The 14,453-nt window shown below is 41.0% G+C and overlaps 1 protein-coding gene across 1 annotated transcript in view; it reads right to left on the bottom strand.

The window, feature by feature from the left end:
• The window catches only part of ACSL6 (acyl-CoA synthetase long chain family member 6), a 110,522-nt gene that overhangs the window by 40,705 nt on the left and 55,364 nt on the right, over positions 1–14,453 (bottom strand). The window contains exons 3-8 of the mRNA XM_075009307.1: positions 10,567–10,681; positions 8,613–8,677; positions 6,055–6,156; positions 5,381–5,480; positions 3,308–3,486; positions 2,908–2,940 (exon numbers count right to left, since the gene is read on the bottom strand). Of these exons, the coding sequence (XP_074865408.1) occupies positions 2,908–2,940; positions 3,308–3,486; positions 5,381–5,480; positions 6,055–6,156; positions 8,613–8,677; positions 10,567–10,681 (594 nt within the window). The remainder of the gene's footprint in view (positions 1–2,907; positions 2,941–3,307; positions 3,487–5,380; positions 5,481–6,054; positions 6,157–8,612; positions 8,678–10,566; positions 10,682–14,453) is intronic.

Raw genomic sequence — 14,453 nt, 5'->3', positions numbered from 1 at the left:
AGATACTGAAGAAAGGTTGGAACAGATAACAAAGGTTGGGAAAGAGTCATGGGAAGGTTTGGATATGGAGAAGAAATGAATGAGGTGAGAAACTACTAGAGTTTGCTACAGAGCATGAGATGGTGATCTGCAACACGAGATTCCAACAAAAGGACTGTAGGAAGTGGACGTGGCGATCAAATAATGGGAAGTTCAAGAACACGATAGATATGATTTTGATAAGAAGATGGATAACATCAGTACAGCAGTGCCGAACTTTCCAAGGAACAGATATAGACTCAGACCACAGTCTAGTGATTGCAAACATCAAGATAAAACTCAAAAGAAAATGTAAGATGCACTTTAAGAAAAGAAGAGATGTGGCAAGGCTATGTGAGGAAGAAACAGGGAAAGTATACAGAGAAGCACTCGAAGAGAAGATTAAGAATATCGCCACAGAGAAAGACCTAGACAAGAGAGTCACAGGGATAGCCATTGCTATAGAAGAGGCAATTGAGCAGACCGTTCCAGAAGAAGAAAAGATTAATAACAAGTGGATTACCCAGGAGACACTGCAGTTGGTTCAAGAGAAGAGAGTGTTGAATATCAGAAGAGATGTCTCTGAGATGGCAGAACAGCAATATAGGGTGAAGTGCATGAGGTAAGGAAAGCATCCAGAAAGGATAAGGAGAAATGGTTAGAGGAGCAATGTGAAGATATAGAGAGGTATTACAGTGAATGTAAGACCAGGGAGGTGTCTAAAACAATTAGGAATATTAATAGGAAATGGCAACCAAAGCAGATGGCAGTCAAAGATGAGACTGAATAAGTGCTCATGAACAGGGAGAAGACTGTGCAGTGATGGACAAGATATTGCACTGACCGCTACAAAGCACAATTGGACCCGAGTGTCTCAGAGAGACTGACTGAAGAACTGAAAGAGATATCTCCATCGAGAGTGAGACTGATATTTTGAAGAAGGAAGTAGAAAAAGCAGTGAAATGACTAAAGAACAACAAGAGCCCTGGAAATTATAACATCACGGGAGAGATGATCAAATACAGCGGAGAAAGAATGATTCAGGAAATACACTGACTATGTAATATAGCATGGAAAGAAGAGAAGGCACCTAAGGAATGGATAAGATCTGTGCTAGGAACAATATTCAAGAAAGGAAGTACATTAGTGTGCAAGAACTACAGAACAACTGCCCTAACAAGTCATCTAGGTAAGGTGCTGATGATGATGCTGAGACACTAAGATCGCAGATAGAAGAACATATAGCAGATGAGCAAACGGGGCTCAGAAAAGATAGAAGTACCATACAGCAAATATTGGCACTAAGACTGATAGTGGAAAAAGCTCAACAAAAGAACAAGAATGTCTACACTTGCTTCATTGATTTTCAAAAGGCATTTGACAGTATAGCTCAGAAACTGACTTAGGCGTTGTTGGAGTCATATGGAGTGGATAGCAGGCTGATACGGTTGTTGAAGGATATCAGTGACAATGCGGAGGTAGTGGTGAGAACATGCGGGGAGTTGGGAAGTTGGTTTAAAACAAGTAGAGGTACGAGACAAGGAGATCCAATATTGCCAAGCATCTTAATCGCACATCTGGAGAGAGTGATGGACAAGATCAAGGAAGAGATAGAAGGGTTATCTGTGCACGGGAAAGGAATTAACAACTTGAGGTTCACGGATGATATAGTTATCGTTGAGGAAGATGAGGAGAAGCTAGCAAAAATGGTGCAGGTGTTAAACGAAGAAGGGAAGCGGTATGGACTGATTATGAACATTGATAAAACAAAAACAATGGTATTTGGAGATAAGGAAATAGGAAGGGAGATCAGTGTCGATGGTATTGAACTAGAAAATGTAAAGAAGTTCACATATCTGGGGAGCAACATAATGTATGATCTAGACTGTAAGAAGGAAATAACGACTAGAAGAGTGAAAGCAAAAGCAAGTTTCAAGGTGATGGATAAAATGGATAAGATCTGGAAAAGCAAAGCAATTAGCTTAAGAACGAAGCTGGGCATCTTGAAAATGTACGTATTCAGCAGCATGTTGTATGGGTGTGAGACATAGGTGATAATGTAAGATTCGAAAACAATATTGGCATTCAAAAGGAGTTGTTATAGAAAGATTCTGAGAATAGGAGGGATGCAGAAGGTCACCAATGAAGAATTATATAGAAAGATACAGCCAAAAGAGAACCTGCTGCAAAAGGTTATAAAACGGAAGCTACAACTATTTGGGCATATTTGCAGAATGAATGCTGAATGAAAAATTGAGACCCTGGTATTCGGCATAATGGACAGTTCGAATAGGAGAGGAAGACAATAAAGTAGATTGGTGCGGAGCTAGCCTACAGATACTAAGCCACTCCAAACTGGACAGGGAAAGATGGAAGGAAATAGTTAGAGAGGCAGTAGTCACCAACAGGCGCTGAGCCCACGGTTACTGATGATGATGAGGAGGAGGAGTCTGGAATCTGTTCTAAAGGCATGAATTTTGGTTAGTGGTTTTTTGAAGACAGTTCATTTAATCTGCCCTACTTATTCTGACACTTCGCAGTCAAAAAGCTCTTTAAAGAGCACATCTAACCCCATCTTTTATTATTCCTTCCTTGGGTTTATTTCCTGAAGTACCATGTAAGCTTCCAGGGAATATAATTGATGAAGCAAATAACATGCAATTTAGTGAATGAGATCCACTGCTCACACCATTAGTGGAAGATAGTGGAGCATCTTTAGGATCCTTCTTTGCCAGTCAGCTACTGAGGAGTATACCAGACACTATATTGAATGAACATGCACACATATAGTGGAGGCTTTCTGCACACTTTGGCAAATTACTCTTTCATTTATGAAATGTGTTGATAGTAACGGCACGCAATTAAAGGATGAAGAATGACTGGACTCACCACAGGGGCATGCCAGCTCTCATGGCCACAATCCTGAAAGAATATTAACAAAATTATTTTACTTCTAACCTATGCAGACTAATGTAGTTGTTAATAAACTAGAAATAACTGAGAAAACAGGAGACTGAAAGGAAGAGAAAAAAGAGCAGGAAAATCCTATCTCTAAGAATCTGGTTTAGTTACAGTTAAATCTTCAGAAAAAATACATACAATAGAAGAGTCCATCATAAAAGAGAAAAAGTAGTTGATTGACATGGCTCTTAATTCTAACATAACAACATAATAATAACATAATTACCACTGAGAAACAGCTTATTTTATCTGAACAATCATCTCCTGGATTTCATCAAATAATATTCAAGCTGATTATTTCATTAAACAAGAGGGATAAGAACTTCACCTCTACTTCCTTCATGGATTGGACATGAACACCACATCTTTTTCCTCTTTCCTTTAGGTCCTTCTCAAAAGGGTCCATCAGAATGATAAACTTTAAGCCAGGCGTTTCTCTTTTTTCCACATGATCCAAGAGGACTCTGGCTTTTTCTGGTTTGTCACAAATTACTGTGGAAATGTCAGCTAAAAAAAAACACATTTTTAGTTTAAATTTTACATTAGCTGCAGCTTCACAGTTATTGCACATTGGTCTTTGACAGTCATTTTATATTTATATAACGAGATCTTGGAATAAAATATGAATTTTTTTTGTAGGAAACAAGTACATTTTAGTATTTAACCTCAGTAAATCAAACACTGAACAGAGTGCACTACTGTATCTGAATTGAATGAGTGGTAGATAGTTATTTGCCGCAAAAAGAGGGTCAGATTGACAGCTACAATTATTTTAGGATTCAATTAAAATATTAAAACTGCAGAAAAACAATAAATGCAAATGGTATGAAGTGTTTGTTAGAAACTCAAAGCCAAAGTGATGAAAGGAATAACTAGTAGCACTGAGATACTTCTCCTTGCTGAATGATCATGTCAGTGGCTGGTTTTCATGATCCTGAACTATCTTACAGCCACAGATATCAAAGCAAAGCGCTCTGTGAACCAAGCTGAAATGCACACTGGACCAAACCTCTGGTCCCACTGAAGCACATAAAATATGTCTCATCAGCTCAGTGGGAACTGGCCATCTGTGCAACATATAAGATGCAGTGGAAAGAAAGGGTAAGAGAAAAGAAATGATTAGATCTTCAACTTGTAGCAGCCATTAATTGTAATTGAGAGTTTACACCAGCTGAGGACCAGGCCTGTTCTCTAATGGGGTCGGGGGAGGGATAGCTCAGTGATTTTAGCATTGGCCCTGTAAACCCAAGGTGAGAGTTCAATCATTGAACAGACCATTTAGACATCTGGGGCAAATATATTTAAAAAAAAAAAGTCTGTCAGGGGAAGAAGGGGCTTTCAAAATCAGGGGGTCTTTTCCAAAGGCCCCCATCTACGTTGGCGGCACGCATTTCAAAAGCAGCACTTTTGAAATGCGCGTGGCTGCCATTATGCTAATGAGATGCTGCATATGCATAGCAGAACTTCATTAGCATCTGCCAAAGTGGCTCATTAGCATCCCCCTTTCAAAAGTGGGGTGCTAGTGTAGCCATGGCCTATGAGATATGTATATCTCCAAATATAATTTAATAAATATAAATCAAACAACTCTCCAGGAAGTGATTTTTAGGACAAAAGAAACCTTCCCTTATGAGAAAGCAGTGTGTGTTCAGGATTCTCATTTTCGTATGGGACATAAAGTTAAACGCCACTAAAGATCTTTCCTGCTTTTGCATTGGTAAATCTCAGACCAGTCCCTGCAAAACAATTGTGCAGCCTTATGTTCAGCATTTCAGCACAAGACAAAGTCCTAAAATTTTGCTCTTACAGTTCTAGGCCCTCATCTTCCAAAATTTGAAGAAGGGGCTCAACTTTAACCTTGTGAGCTATCCCATTGGCTCAGTGCTTAAAGTTAACCATGTGCTTTTAAGTGCTTTGCAGGACTGAGACCCTAAAATCTTAAAGGTCTATTTGTAGGGAGAGAGTCTCATTTTTATGGGCAGCCTATTACATAATAGATTTTCGTATTCCAGGCAGGAAATCGGTAAGACAAATTCAATGCGAAGACTCAAGTTCCCTAATGTTCAATGTAAAATATATGCATAATGTGAGGTCACCAAATGATAGAGCAATTGTCAGCACTTGTCTCTGGAACAAAATAACAGTAATAGGCTAATGTGCCCTCAAAAACGTATTACAGATGAAGAAAAACGTATAAACATTACACTCAATTTAGCAGTAGGACAAGCTGTCTTGCCATGATACACAGGAATATAATCTCTAACCCAGCTAAGGTTACATCCAGACAAAATGATTCTCTGAGCTAAAGCATCTGCCTCTAAGAAAGTAGAAGAGAAGTCAGCCATTCTGCATAAAAAGATTTATTTTATATTCAATGGTGCTTACGCAGATCTCTTCTTACCTTTGTTGATAATGTAACGAATGGCTCCAAGGCCTAATGTGTCATACAGGGGGACCACCACCATGGAATAGGTGTAACAAGCTAGCTCAGAAATGAACCACTGGAAGGAGATGTTACAAAGAGAAAAATGGGTAAGGGAAAGGCATGATTAAAACACATGGGCCATGTCTACACTAGCCAAAAGCTTTGAAATGGCCATGCAAATGGCCATTTCGAAGTTTACTAATGAAGCGCTGAAATACATATTCAGCGCCTCATTAGCATGCGGGCGGCTGCGGCACTTCGAAATTGACGCGGCTCGCCGCCGCACGGCTCATCCAGACAGGGCTCCTTTTCGAAAGGATTTCGGCTACTTCGAAATCCCCTTATTCCTATGAGCAGATGGGAATAGGGGGACTTCAAAGTAGCTGGGGTCCTTTCGAAAAGGAGCCCTGTCTGGACGAGCTGCACGGTGGCAAGCTGCGTCAATTTCGAAGTGCCGCAGCCGTCCGCACGCTAATGAGGCGCTGAATATGTATTTCAGCGCTTCATTAGTAAACTTTGAGATGGTCATTTGCATGGCCATTTCGAAGCTTTTGGCTAGTGTAGACGTAGCCGTAATGAGATTAAAACTTAAAGTGAGATCAAAACTCAAAGTACCATTAATACTGTATGAGGTTACAGCAATATCTCACCTCTGGACGGTTTTGTGCAAAGACTCCAATAAACTGACTTGTTGATGGTTTACATCCCTGTTGGATTAACCCCGATCCTAAAGCTTCTGCTCTTTCAGAGACCTAGGAGTGGGAGAAAAGTGGATGAGGGAGAGGAATGTAATCAAGAGACACAAATGAAACCTAATCTACAGTGGTGGGCTCTAAGATTAGTTCACTGGAGAACACATAACTCTGGTGACCTCTAGCCATTAAAGAGCTCATGATGCTTTTGACCTTCACCCTAGTACCCTAGCTATGTTCCAATGTAAGCAATTAAATTCTGCTTACTTAAAACTCCCCCATGCCTTGCTTACTTCTAGCCTGGTAGGTAATCAATTATTTTATTTATTTTGCATTTGAGGGGTGAGTGAGACAAAGCAATCTCATTGGATTGAATCTATGCACCTCCCATGAGTGCACTCACCTAAGTCAGTGGAACTACTTCCATGAGTGAAGCCATTCTCCCAGGGTCTGTAACTCTCCCAAGCTTTGGTTTGCGAAAAATGCCATGGTATCAATGCTAATTATATTCTACACTAACCTCCCAATCCTCCCAAGTGCCGATATAGCTCAATGGAAGTGAAACGGGCTTACAGGTCCTGCCAGAAGGCGCGCAGCACCTGGGGGGATCCTGGCTCAGATGAAAGCTAGCAGGCAATCAACAGGGGTAAAATAATTATGGAATCCTAGAATACCAGAACTAGAAGGGACTATTAAAGGTCAATCATGTCCAGTCCCCCGCACTCACAGCAGGAGTAAGCATCATCTAGATAATTCCTGACAGATGTTTGTCTGACATACTGTTAAATATCCCCAATGGTGGAGATTCCACAGCTTTACTAGGCAATTTATTCCAGTGCTTAACCACCCTCACAGGAAGTTCTTCCTAATATCCATCCTAAACCTCCCTTGCTGGAATGTAAGTCCATTGTTCCTTGTCCTGTCATCAGATCTTAAGGAGAATAGTTTTTCTCCCTTCTCCTATAACACCCTTTTAGATGCTTGAAAGCTGTTACTATGTCCCCTCTCAGTCTTCTGTTTTAGGAACTAAATCCATTTCTTTCAATCTTGCCTCATAGGTCATGTTTTCTAGACCTTTATACATTTTTGTTGCTCTTCTCTGGACCGTCTCCAATTTCTCCAAATCTTTTTTAAAATATGGTGCGCAGAACTGGACACAGTACTCTAGCTAATCAGCTTGGAGTAGAGCGGAAGAATGCCTTCTGATGTCTCGCTTACAATGTTCCTGTTAATGCATCCCAGAATAATGTTTGGTTTTGCAACAGTGTCACACTGTTGACTCATAATTCATTTGTGGTTCATGATGACCTCTAGATCCCTTTCTGCAGTAGTCCTTCCTACCCACTCATTTCCCATTTTGTACGTGTGAAACTGATTGTTCCTTCCTCAATGGAGTATTCTGCATTTGTCCTTAATGAATTGCATCATATTTATATTTACATTAAATGATTTCTCCAGGTTTTCCAAATCATTTTGAACGATAATCCTATACTCCAAAATACTGGCAACCCCTCGAAGCTTGGTATTCCGTGCAAACTTTATAAGCATACTCACTATGCCATTATCTAAACTGTTGATGAAGATATTGAACAGAACTGATCCCCAAACTGATCCCTGCCAAAGACCACTTGTTATACCCTTCCAGCATGACTGTGGACCATTAATAACTACTCTGTGAGAATGGTTATCCAATAAGTTATGCACCCACATTGTAGTAGCTCCCTCTATGTTGTATTTCCCTGCTTTATTGATAAGAAGGTCATGTAAGACTGTTATCAAATGCTTTACTAAAGTCTAGGTATACCACTTCTACCGCTTCCCTCAAGTTCACAAGGCTTGTTACCCTATTAAAAAAAAAAGCTATCAGACTGGTTTATCATAACTTGTTCTTGACAAATCCATCCTGACTGCTACTTATGTTATTGTCTTCTAGATGTTTGCAAATTGATTCCTTAATTATTTTCTCCATTATCTTTCCTGGAACAGAAGTTAAGCTGACTGGTCTGAAGTTTCCTAGATTGTCCTCATTTCCCTTTTTTAGATGGACACTATATTTTGTCCTTTTCCAGTCCTCTGGAACTTCTCCTGTTTTCCATGAATTTTCAAATACCTCCTCAATCAGCTCCTTGAGTATTCTGGGATGCATTTTATTGGGCCCTTCAATGACTTGTAGACATCCAATTCTTCTAAGTAATTTTTAGCATGTTCTTTTCATATTTTAACTCCTGATTCTACCTCCTTTTCTCCAGCATTCACAATTGTAGGCATCCAATCACCACCAACCATCTCAGTGAAAACTAAAACAAAGAAGTCATTAAATATCTCTGCAATTTCCACAGTTTCTGTTATTATTTTGCCTTCTTCACTGAGCAATGGGTCTACCCGGTCCTTAGTCTTCCTCTAATATATTAACAGCCCTTCCCAGTATAGCACTAGGAAGTTTCTTTTACAGGCAGCTACATTTAAACATAAAGGACAGGAATTCTTGATGAAAGAAAGATACAGGGTAACCTTACCTCTTTATAGGACAACCATTGGTAAGGTTGCTTGGGCTTTCTGAATCCTAGACAGGGGCAATTCTCTAAATAAATAAACAAAATTACAGAATTATGTGGGAGGGAGAGGGGTTTGGAGCCATTAAGGAGTTTACAGCACCCTGAGCACCTTAGCAGTAGGCGGTTCCTCTAAAAATACATCCATTATTATTACGGTTAATGCAGGCTTTGCTGAAGGCAGAGCTCACAAAGGGTGATACCAAACCATAAAGGAAAACAGCCCTGTATACTGGGGCACTGAATTATGGAACATTTTGAGCTTTCATTCAAAATCACAGAGGTGGTAGTGACTTTGAAGAAACCCAGTGCCCTGCTAAACCAACTCCTTCCTAAGACTCTGTTCATCATTGTTGGAATAATGGCTTTCATCGTAAATGCCTCCATCTGCAGGCAGACCAGCTGCCCTTCCACTGAAGCCTTAGGAAGTTAAAAGTCTTCTTAATAAAAATGGAAGGAGTGGGGGACATTAGCATCACATTGTGAAAACAGGAGAGCAATACTCGGAATGTCAAATTGCCTTTCTTCCTGTACCTCACCACCCATAACTCCCTATCCACCGAAGTACGTGCATGTGCCTCATCCCCAAATAATAAACTGCATCATACACACTGGTTATTAGGTCCTGGTGGAATTAAAATAACAACCATTTGAGAAGAAAACATATTTTTTTTTTTAAGTCAAAAAAGAATCACAGCTGGAGTCCCATGAATTCTGTGGCCAACCTCTTTGGGGCAGGTCTTTTTATTTCGTGTTTGCACAACACCTAGCCAAGGGGGTCCTGGTCCATAATTGGGCTCCTCGGGACTACAGAAATGAAAATAATAATAATAAAAAAACCCCACACTGCAGGGTACCATATTGGAAACACTCAGAAAGCTTCAAATGCACATGAAATATGAAGGTTTAATTGGATTTAATATCAAACAAATCCAGTATTCCAGGTGTCATTTAATTTTATAGTGAATATAATTAAATTTAAACTGCCTGTCCATTTACTTTTCAATGTACTACAAATGTCTGTATTGAAAACTCATAAAAGCTTTGTAAAAGTTGTTGGCTGCTGGAACAGACAAGGTGGCAGCTTTTGGCATCAGGGAAGTTATGGGAGGCAATTAAAGATTTTGTGAGACTCATTTACTAGGTTTTCCAGTTAAATGATTAGTTATCAATGTTGCCATTGAAACTTTCACCATTAAGTTTCAATGTTAACATCTCACAGACATAAGAGCAAGATCCCACACCTCTCAAAGCTACTGTTTCAGGCTGTCTGCAGACTCAGGCAAGCATCACTATGCAGGTTTATACTTGTTTCACATTTGGAAGGTTTTTATTGATGTTAGATTGATGTTAGAAGTACTTAAATTCCAGGGCACAATTCTGCAGCATGAGACTGTCTGAGGCAAATTCCGCTGTGCTAGAGCTAGGACTTGACCATATTCCTTTCACTTAGTATATACATTACATCCTCTTCACCTCCCTCTCTCACCCTCCTGTTCTTGTGCTTTCGTGGTTAAAACACGAAGTGGGCTTTACGCATGAAAGCTCATGACCTAATACATTTGTTAGTCTTTGAAGTGCCACAGGACAGCTTGTGATTTCCAAAGTTACGATTAGCACACCTATGTCTCTGAGACCTTTTACCCCTTTTCTTGTTCTTCTTCTCCTCTTCTTATCACTTTAAACGTTATTTACGTATTTACATTTTTTAATATTTTTTGCCTTAAACATGAGGTGCAGTAATAAAGGACAAAAAAAGTGCTGACACCTTGACACAGTTCAAGACCAGTATATTATATAAAGATGAGGAAACAGAATTTAAGAATTCAGGCTGCATACGGCTCATGTACTGAGATAGCAGCACTGAAGCCCAGGTGGGGTTTAGACATGACAATGACCTCTACATATCATCACTTACCAGATATGTTAAATCCCCTTCTAAATACTTCATACATTGTCCTTGCATCATCAAAGTAATGAGTTAATAATTCTGGGCTGTTGCCTAACATGGACCGCCGAGCTCCTCCCCAGCCCTGTGGAAATCAAAACATATAATGTGTGTCTACACTTGCATTTCTCTTTCAAAAGAGGTATGCAAATTGCAAATGCAAATGAGGTGTAAATTTGCATATTTGGCACCTCGTTTGCACATTCTAATTTCAAAATAGCTTCTTTCGAAAGAAGAAAGCCAATGTAGGTGCTGCTCTTTCGAAAGTAAACCCATTTTCGAAAGAATCCTTCTTCCCTTTATTTATTTATTAATGCCAGCATGAGCCACATCAGCTGGAGCAGCACCTCATGCGAGCCACCGGCCGGAGCAGCACCCCACGCAAGCTGCAGTGGCCAGAGCTGGGGCCTACGCGAGCCATGCCAGCTGGAGCTGGAACCTATGCGAGCCACACCAGAAAAATGGCGGCTCTGCTGGCAGCGGGGGCCAAAATAAAAGGCTCCACCGGCCCAGTTCTAGCCCATGGGCCGGGGTTTGGACACCTCTGCTGTAGACTATTGTATAGCTTTCTTGTGCTCGCCTGGGATGTGGGTCAAGAATCTTTATGTTTTCATCCTTTCCATTTTTAACTTTTTAAAGCAGTTACATCTTTTATTCACGGACTGAAAACGGTATCAAAAATCATTTAAGTAATTATTACGTTAATAGAAACACTGTAGGTGCATATAGAAGGGACAGACTAGAAAAGAAAGCCCCTCAAATTGCACTGAGTTTTCTCACCTCTCCCATTCCTCCCTTGAGAACTCCCCACACTTTACAGAGAGCAAGCAAATTTCTATCTCACGTCGCTCTTTGCTTTCAACAAAAGTTTGATTAAAACCAATTTGCCATCTTCTAGTTAGAGGATGAACAAGATATCACTGGGGGTGGGTTCAGCCCGCTTTGCCATTCTTTAAGAATGTTATATTTTAAAAATGAATGTCCTGAAAACCTTCTGTGACCAGGGAAGGCCAGGGGAGTGAGTACAAGAGGGAAAGGCAGGGCTGTGTTGAACTGGCAAACAAATGGAGTGGGAGCAGCTGGGGAGGAGGCTGCCCTGGGTCAACTGGGGCCAGCTGGTCCCACTTAAGCCTGCTTTTAAAAAACCCTTTGCCGAGTGGGAGGGGGAGGTGATTGAGGAGAGTGTAGGAGGTGAGTGGAGGGAAGCAAGAAGAGTGTTTCTAGGAACAGCAGAGGAGGGGAGGAGTTCTCGGCAGCGAGGGCTGGGGCCCCATCCAGGCAGCCCTGAGATTCTGCATGAGGCCAGAAAGAACTGATCGCATGGGGGGAACCGATCCAGGAGGGGGAAATGCGCTGCTGCTGCTGCCGCTGCCACTACCTGGAGGAGGTCTGGGGAGGATCATCTGGGGAAATGACCCAGGGAGAAGAGCTGCAGTGTCCAGAGCAAGGGCAGCCCTTCCCCACCAGTAGCAGCCACACAGGGTCCCTGGGCCGGAACCCGGAATGAGTGGGCGGGGCCCAGGTCCACCCCAGACCACCATCCCTGCCTGTCCCAAGAAAGTCAACAGCGTCCTTGCTGTGGGGCCAGTGGACTGAATAGAGGCCCGGAGCCAGGAATGAGGTTAGCCTTACCTTCAGATCTGATTTAAAAATATTTCAGTAACACAATGTTGTGTCTTTATACTGCATCCATCCTTCAAAAAGATTTCAGAATGCTTTTTATGATCTTTACATCAGAATTCACCTCCGATATCCAGCCACTTCTGTTCAGTAGTGGCTGCTTTCCATCCCAGAATACAGAAACAGATAAGAATTGGTGATCCAAAACATCATAGCCATTTAAAAATGAACAGAAAATGCAATTAATTAATCCATCTAAAGTTTGGTCAGCTCCCTCACATTATCACACCCGACTCTTGCAAAAGTTGCCATTTTTTTTTTTTAAAATCTGAATTTTAATTGAACATCTTGACCTTACCAAATTCAATGGGAGTTTCGTGATTTTTATCAGTAGCACTAGGATTTCATCCTTGAACAAGTCGTCTTCATGTGCATCAGCAATGACTTGAGCACGAGCTCAGAAAGAAAAGTGACAGCTGCTGAATCAGTGACACCCATACAGAAGACAGCTTTTACTTTGGAAGTTTCCTACCATTGTATCTTTAGAATGTTAACTGGAGTAACTCGCAGATCTCTGGTTTGACACAGCATGGATCTCATGAACACCGAGCATTATGTCACACTGGTCAAATTCAGGAGAAGTGTTGGCCTGTAGCCAGGGTTCCTTCTAATTTTTCACATCCATGGGCAGAATAAATTTTATTATGTGTGCCAAGGTATATGGGGATGTGCACCACCAATAGAAACATGCTGCTGGCTGTGGGTGCTCTGCTAATCTTCTCAGCAGTACCTGAATCTCTGCTGGGTGGCCACCTAAGTGTTCAGCTTACAGGGAACACTGTCAACAGTTCATATCTAATAAGTAACAGACACCTTAAAATAGGTACACAGGAATCCAACAAAACTTGTCCAATGAAAATATGAAACAATTTTACTTACTAGAGTTTGGACTTATCTGTCAAATTCAGCCCTGGCATAAGAGCACATAGCTCCCATTGAAGCCAAATGGAGGTGCACCTGAATTGGATCCCAAAAGGTTAAAGAAAACAGCCCCTTTCATATTCCACCCTTGCACAATAAAAAGGTACGTCAACTTGATATCACTGGTCACCTCTACTTTTGTTTGCTTGGTTGTTTGAACTAATGCAGTAAAAATTGATAGCCCTAGTAGAGTCATCACCTTTCCATGATGCTACTCAGATGAGTTCAAAGTCGCAGAAGAATGCACATCACAAACTTTAGAATTCATGCCAGGTAGGGTCGTTATCTGAAGCCAGAAGGGATCATGTAGTCTGCCCTGCTGTGTGAAAACTGCTTTTTGAACAACGTTGTGATAACTACAGAAAAATACATGAAACTGCAAGGTTTTCTGAAGGTAGTTTGTTTCCCAAAGTCTTTTGAAGAAGGCTTGCTATAAATCTGTAGATGGTATAGGGGAAAGTTATTTCTGAGAGCTCACTTTACTACTAGTGGAGGCTGGGGGAAGGCAAAAAAGAGACTTGCTGGTAGCAAAGAATTCATAGCTGGAGAGCCCAAGGGATATTGATAATACTGTAAAAAGTGGACTTTAACACTGATTCATTACAGTAGCTCTATTCTGCAGTGGCAAAGGTGAAAAACATGACACTCAAATTTGCCATTCAAAGAGAGACGTGATAGCTCCTCTGTAAGTGCAGTATTGCACCTTTTTAAAAATGGAATATTAATTTGCACCAAGGGGCAAATACTAACCCCAGACTTGACGGGGAAGCTCTAGAAGCACAAACTCGTCATTACTCTTTAGATTCTTACCATATGTCTCAGCTTTGAACTCAACTTGAGATGTTATCCATGGAAGCTCCTGCACTTTAACATGGGGACAGTTTCTTTAAACACATCAAGATGAATCAATACACTCAGGTTTTGATTAAGGCATCATTTTTGCAGTTCCACTAAGCTTACTGCAGTTCCACTGAGCTTACAGCAGCCACCATTAGCATATGCACACAGTTTTATCTGAGATGACAGTGACCATCTGAAGAAACAGTAAGCTTTGATATTCAGTGGCTTGTATGTAATTTTTCAGCACCTCATGGTCAAGCCAAGCTAAAACTGGAGGAATTAAGAAGGGATTAAAATCCGGGTTTGGATGCTGGTTTTTTCAGTTTAAAAAGAAGGGAACCATGTCTGTGGCGCCACAGACTGTGAAGCGCTGTGTAGGATGGAACAGCACCACTCACCCTACCAATAGCTGGGAC

The sequence above is a fragment of the Carettochelys insculpta genome, chromosome 15 (genome assembly GCF_033958435.1).
Source record: "Carettochelys insculpta isolate YL-2023 chromosome 15, ASM3395843v1, whole genome shotgun sequence".
Classification (NCBI taxonomy): Eukaryota; Metazoa; Chordata; order Testudines; family Carettochelyidae; genus Carettochelys; species Carettochelys insculpta.
The sequence above is the reverse complement of the archived record's forward strand: the minus strand, read 5'-3'. Positions and strand labels throughout refer to the sequence as shown.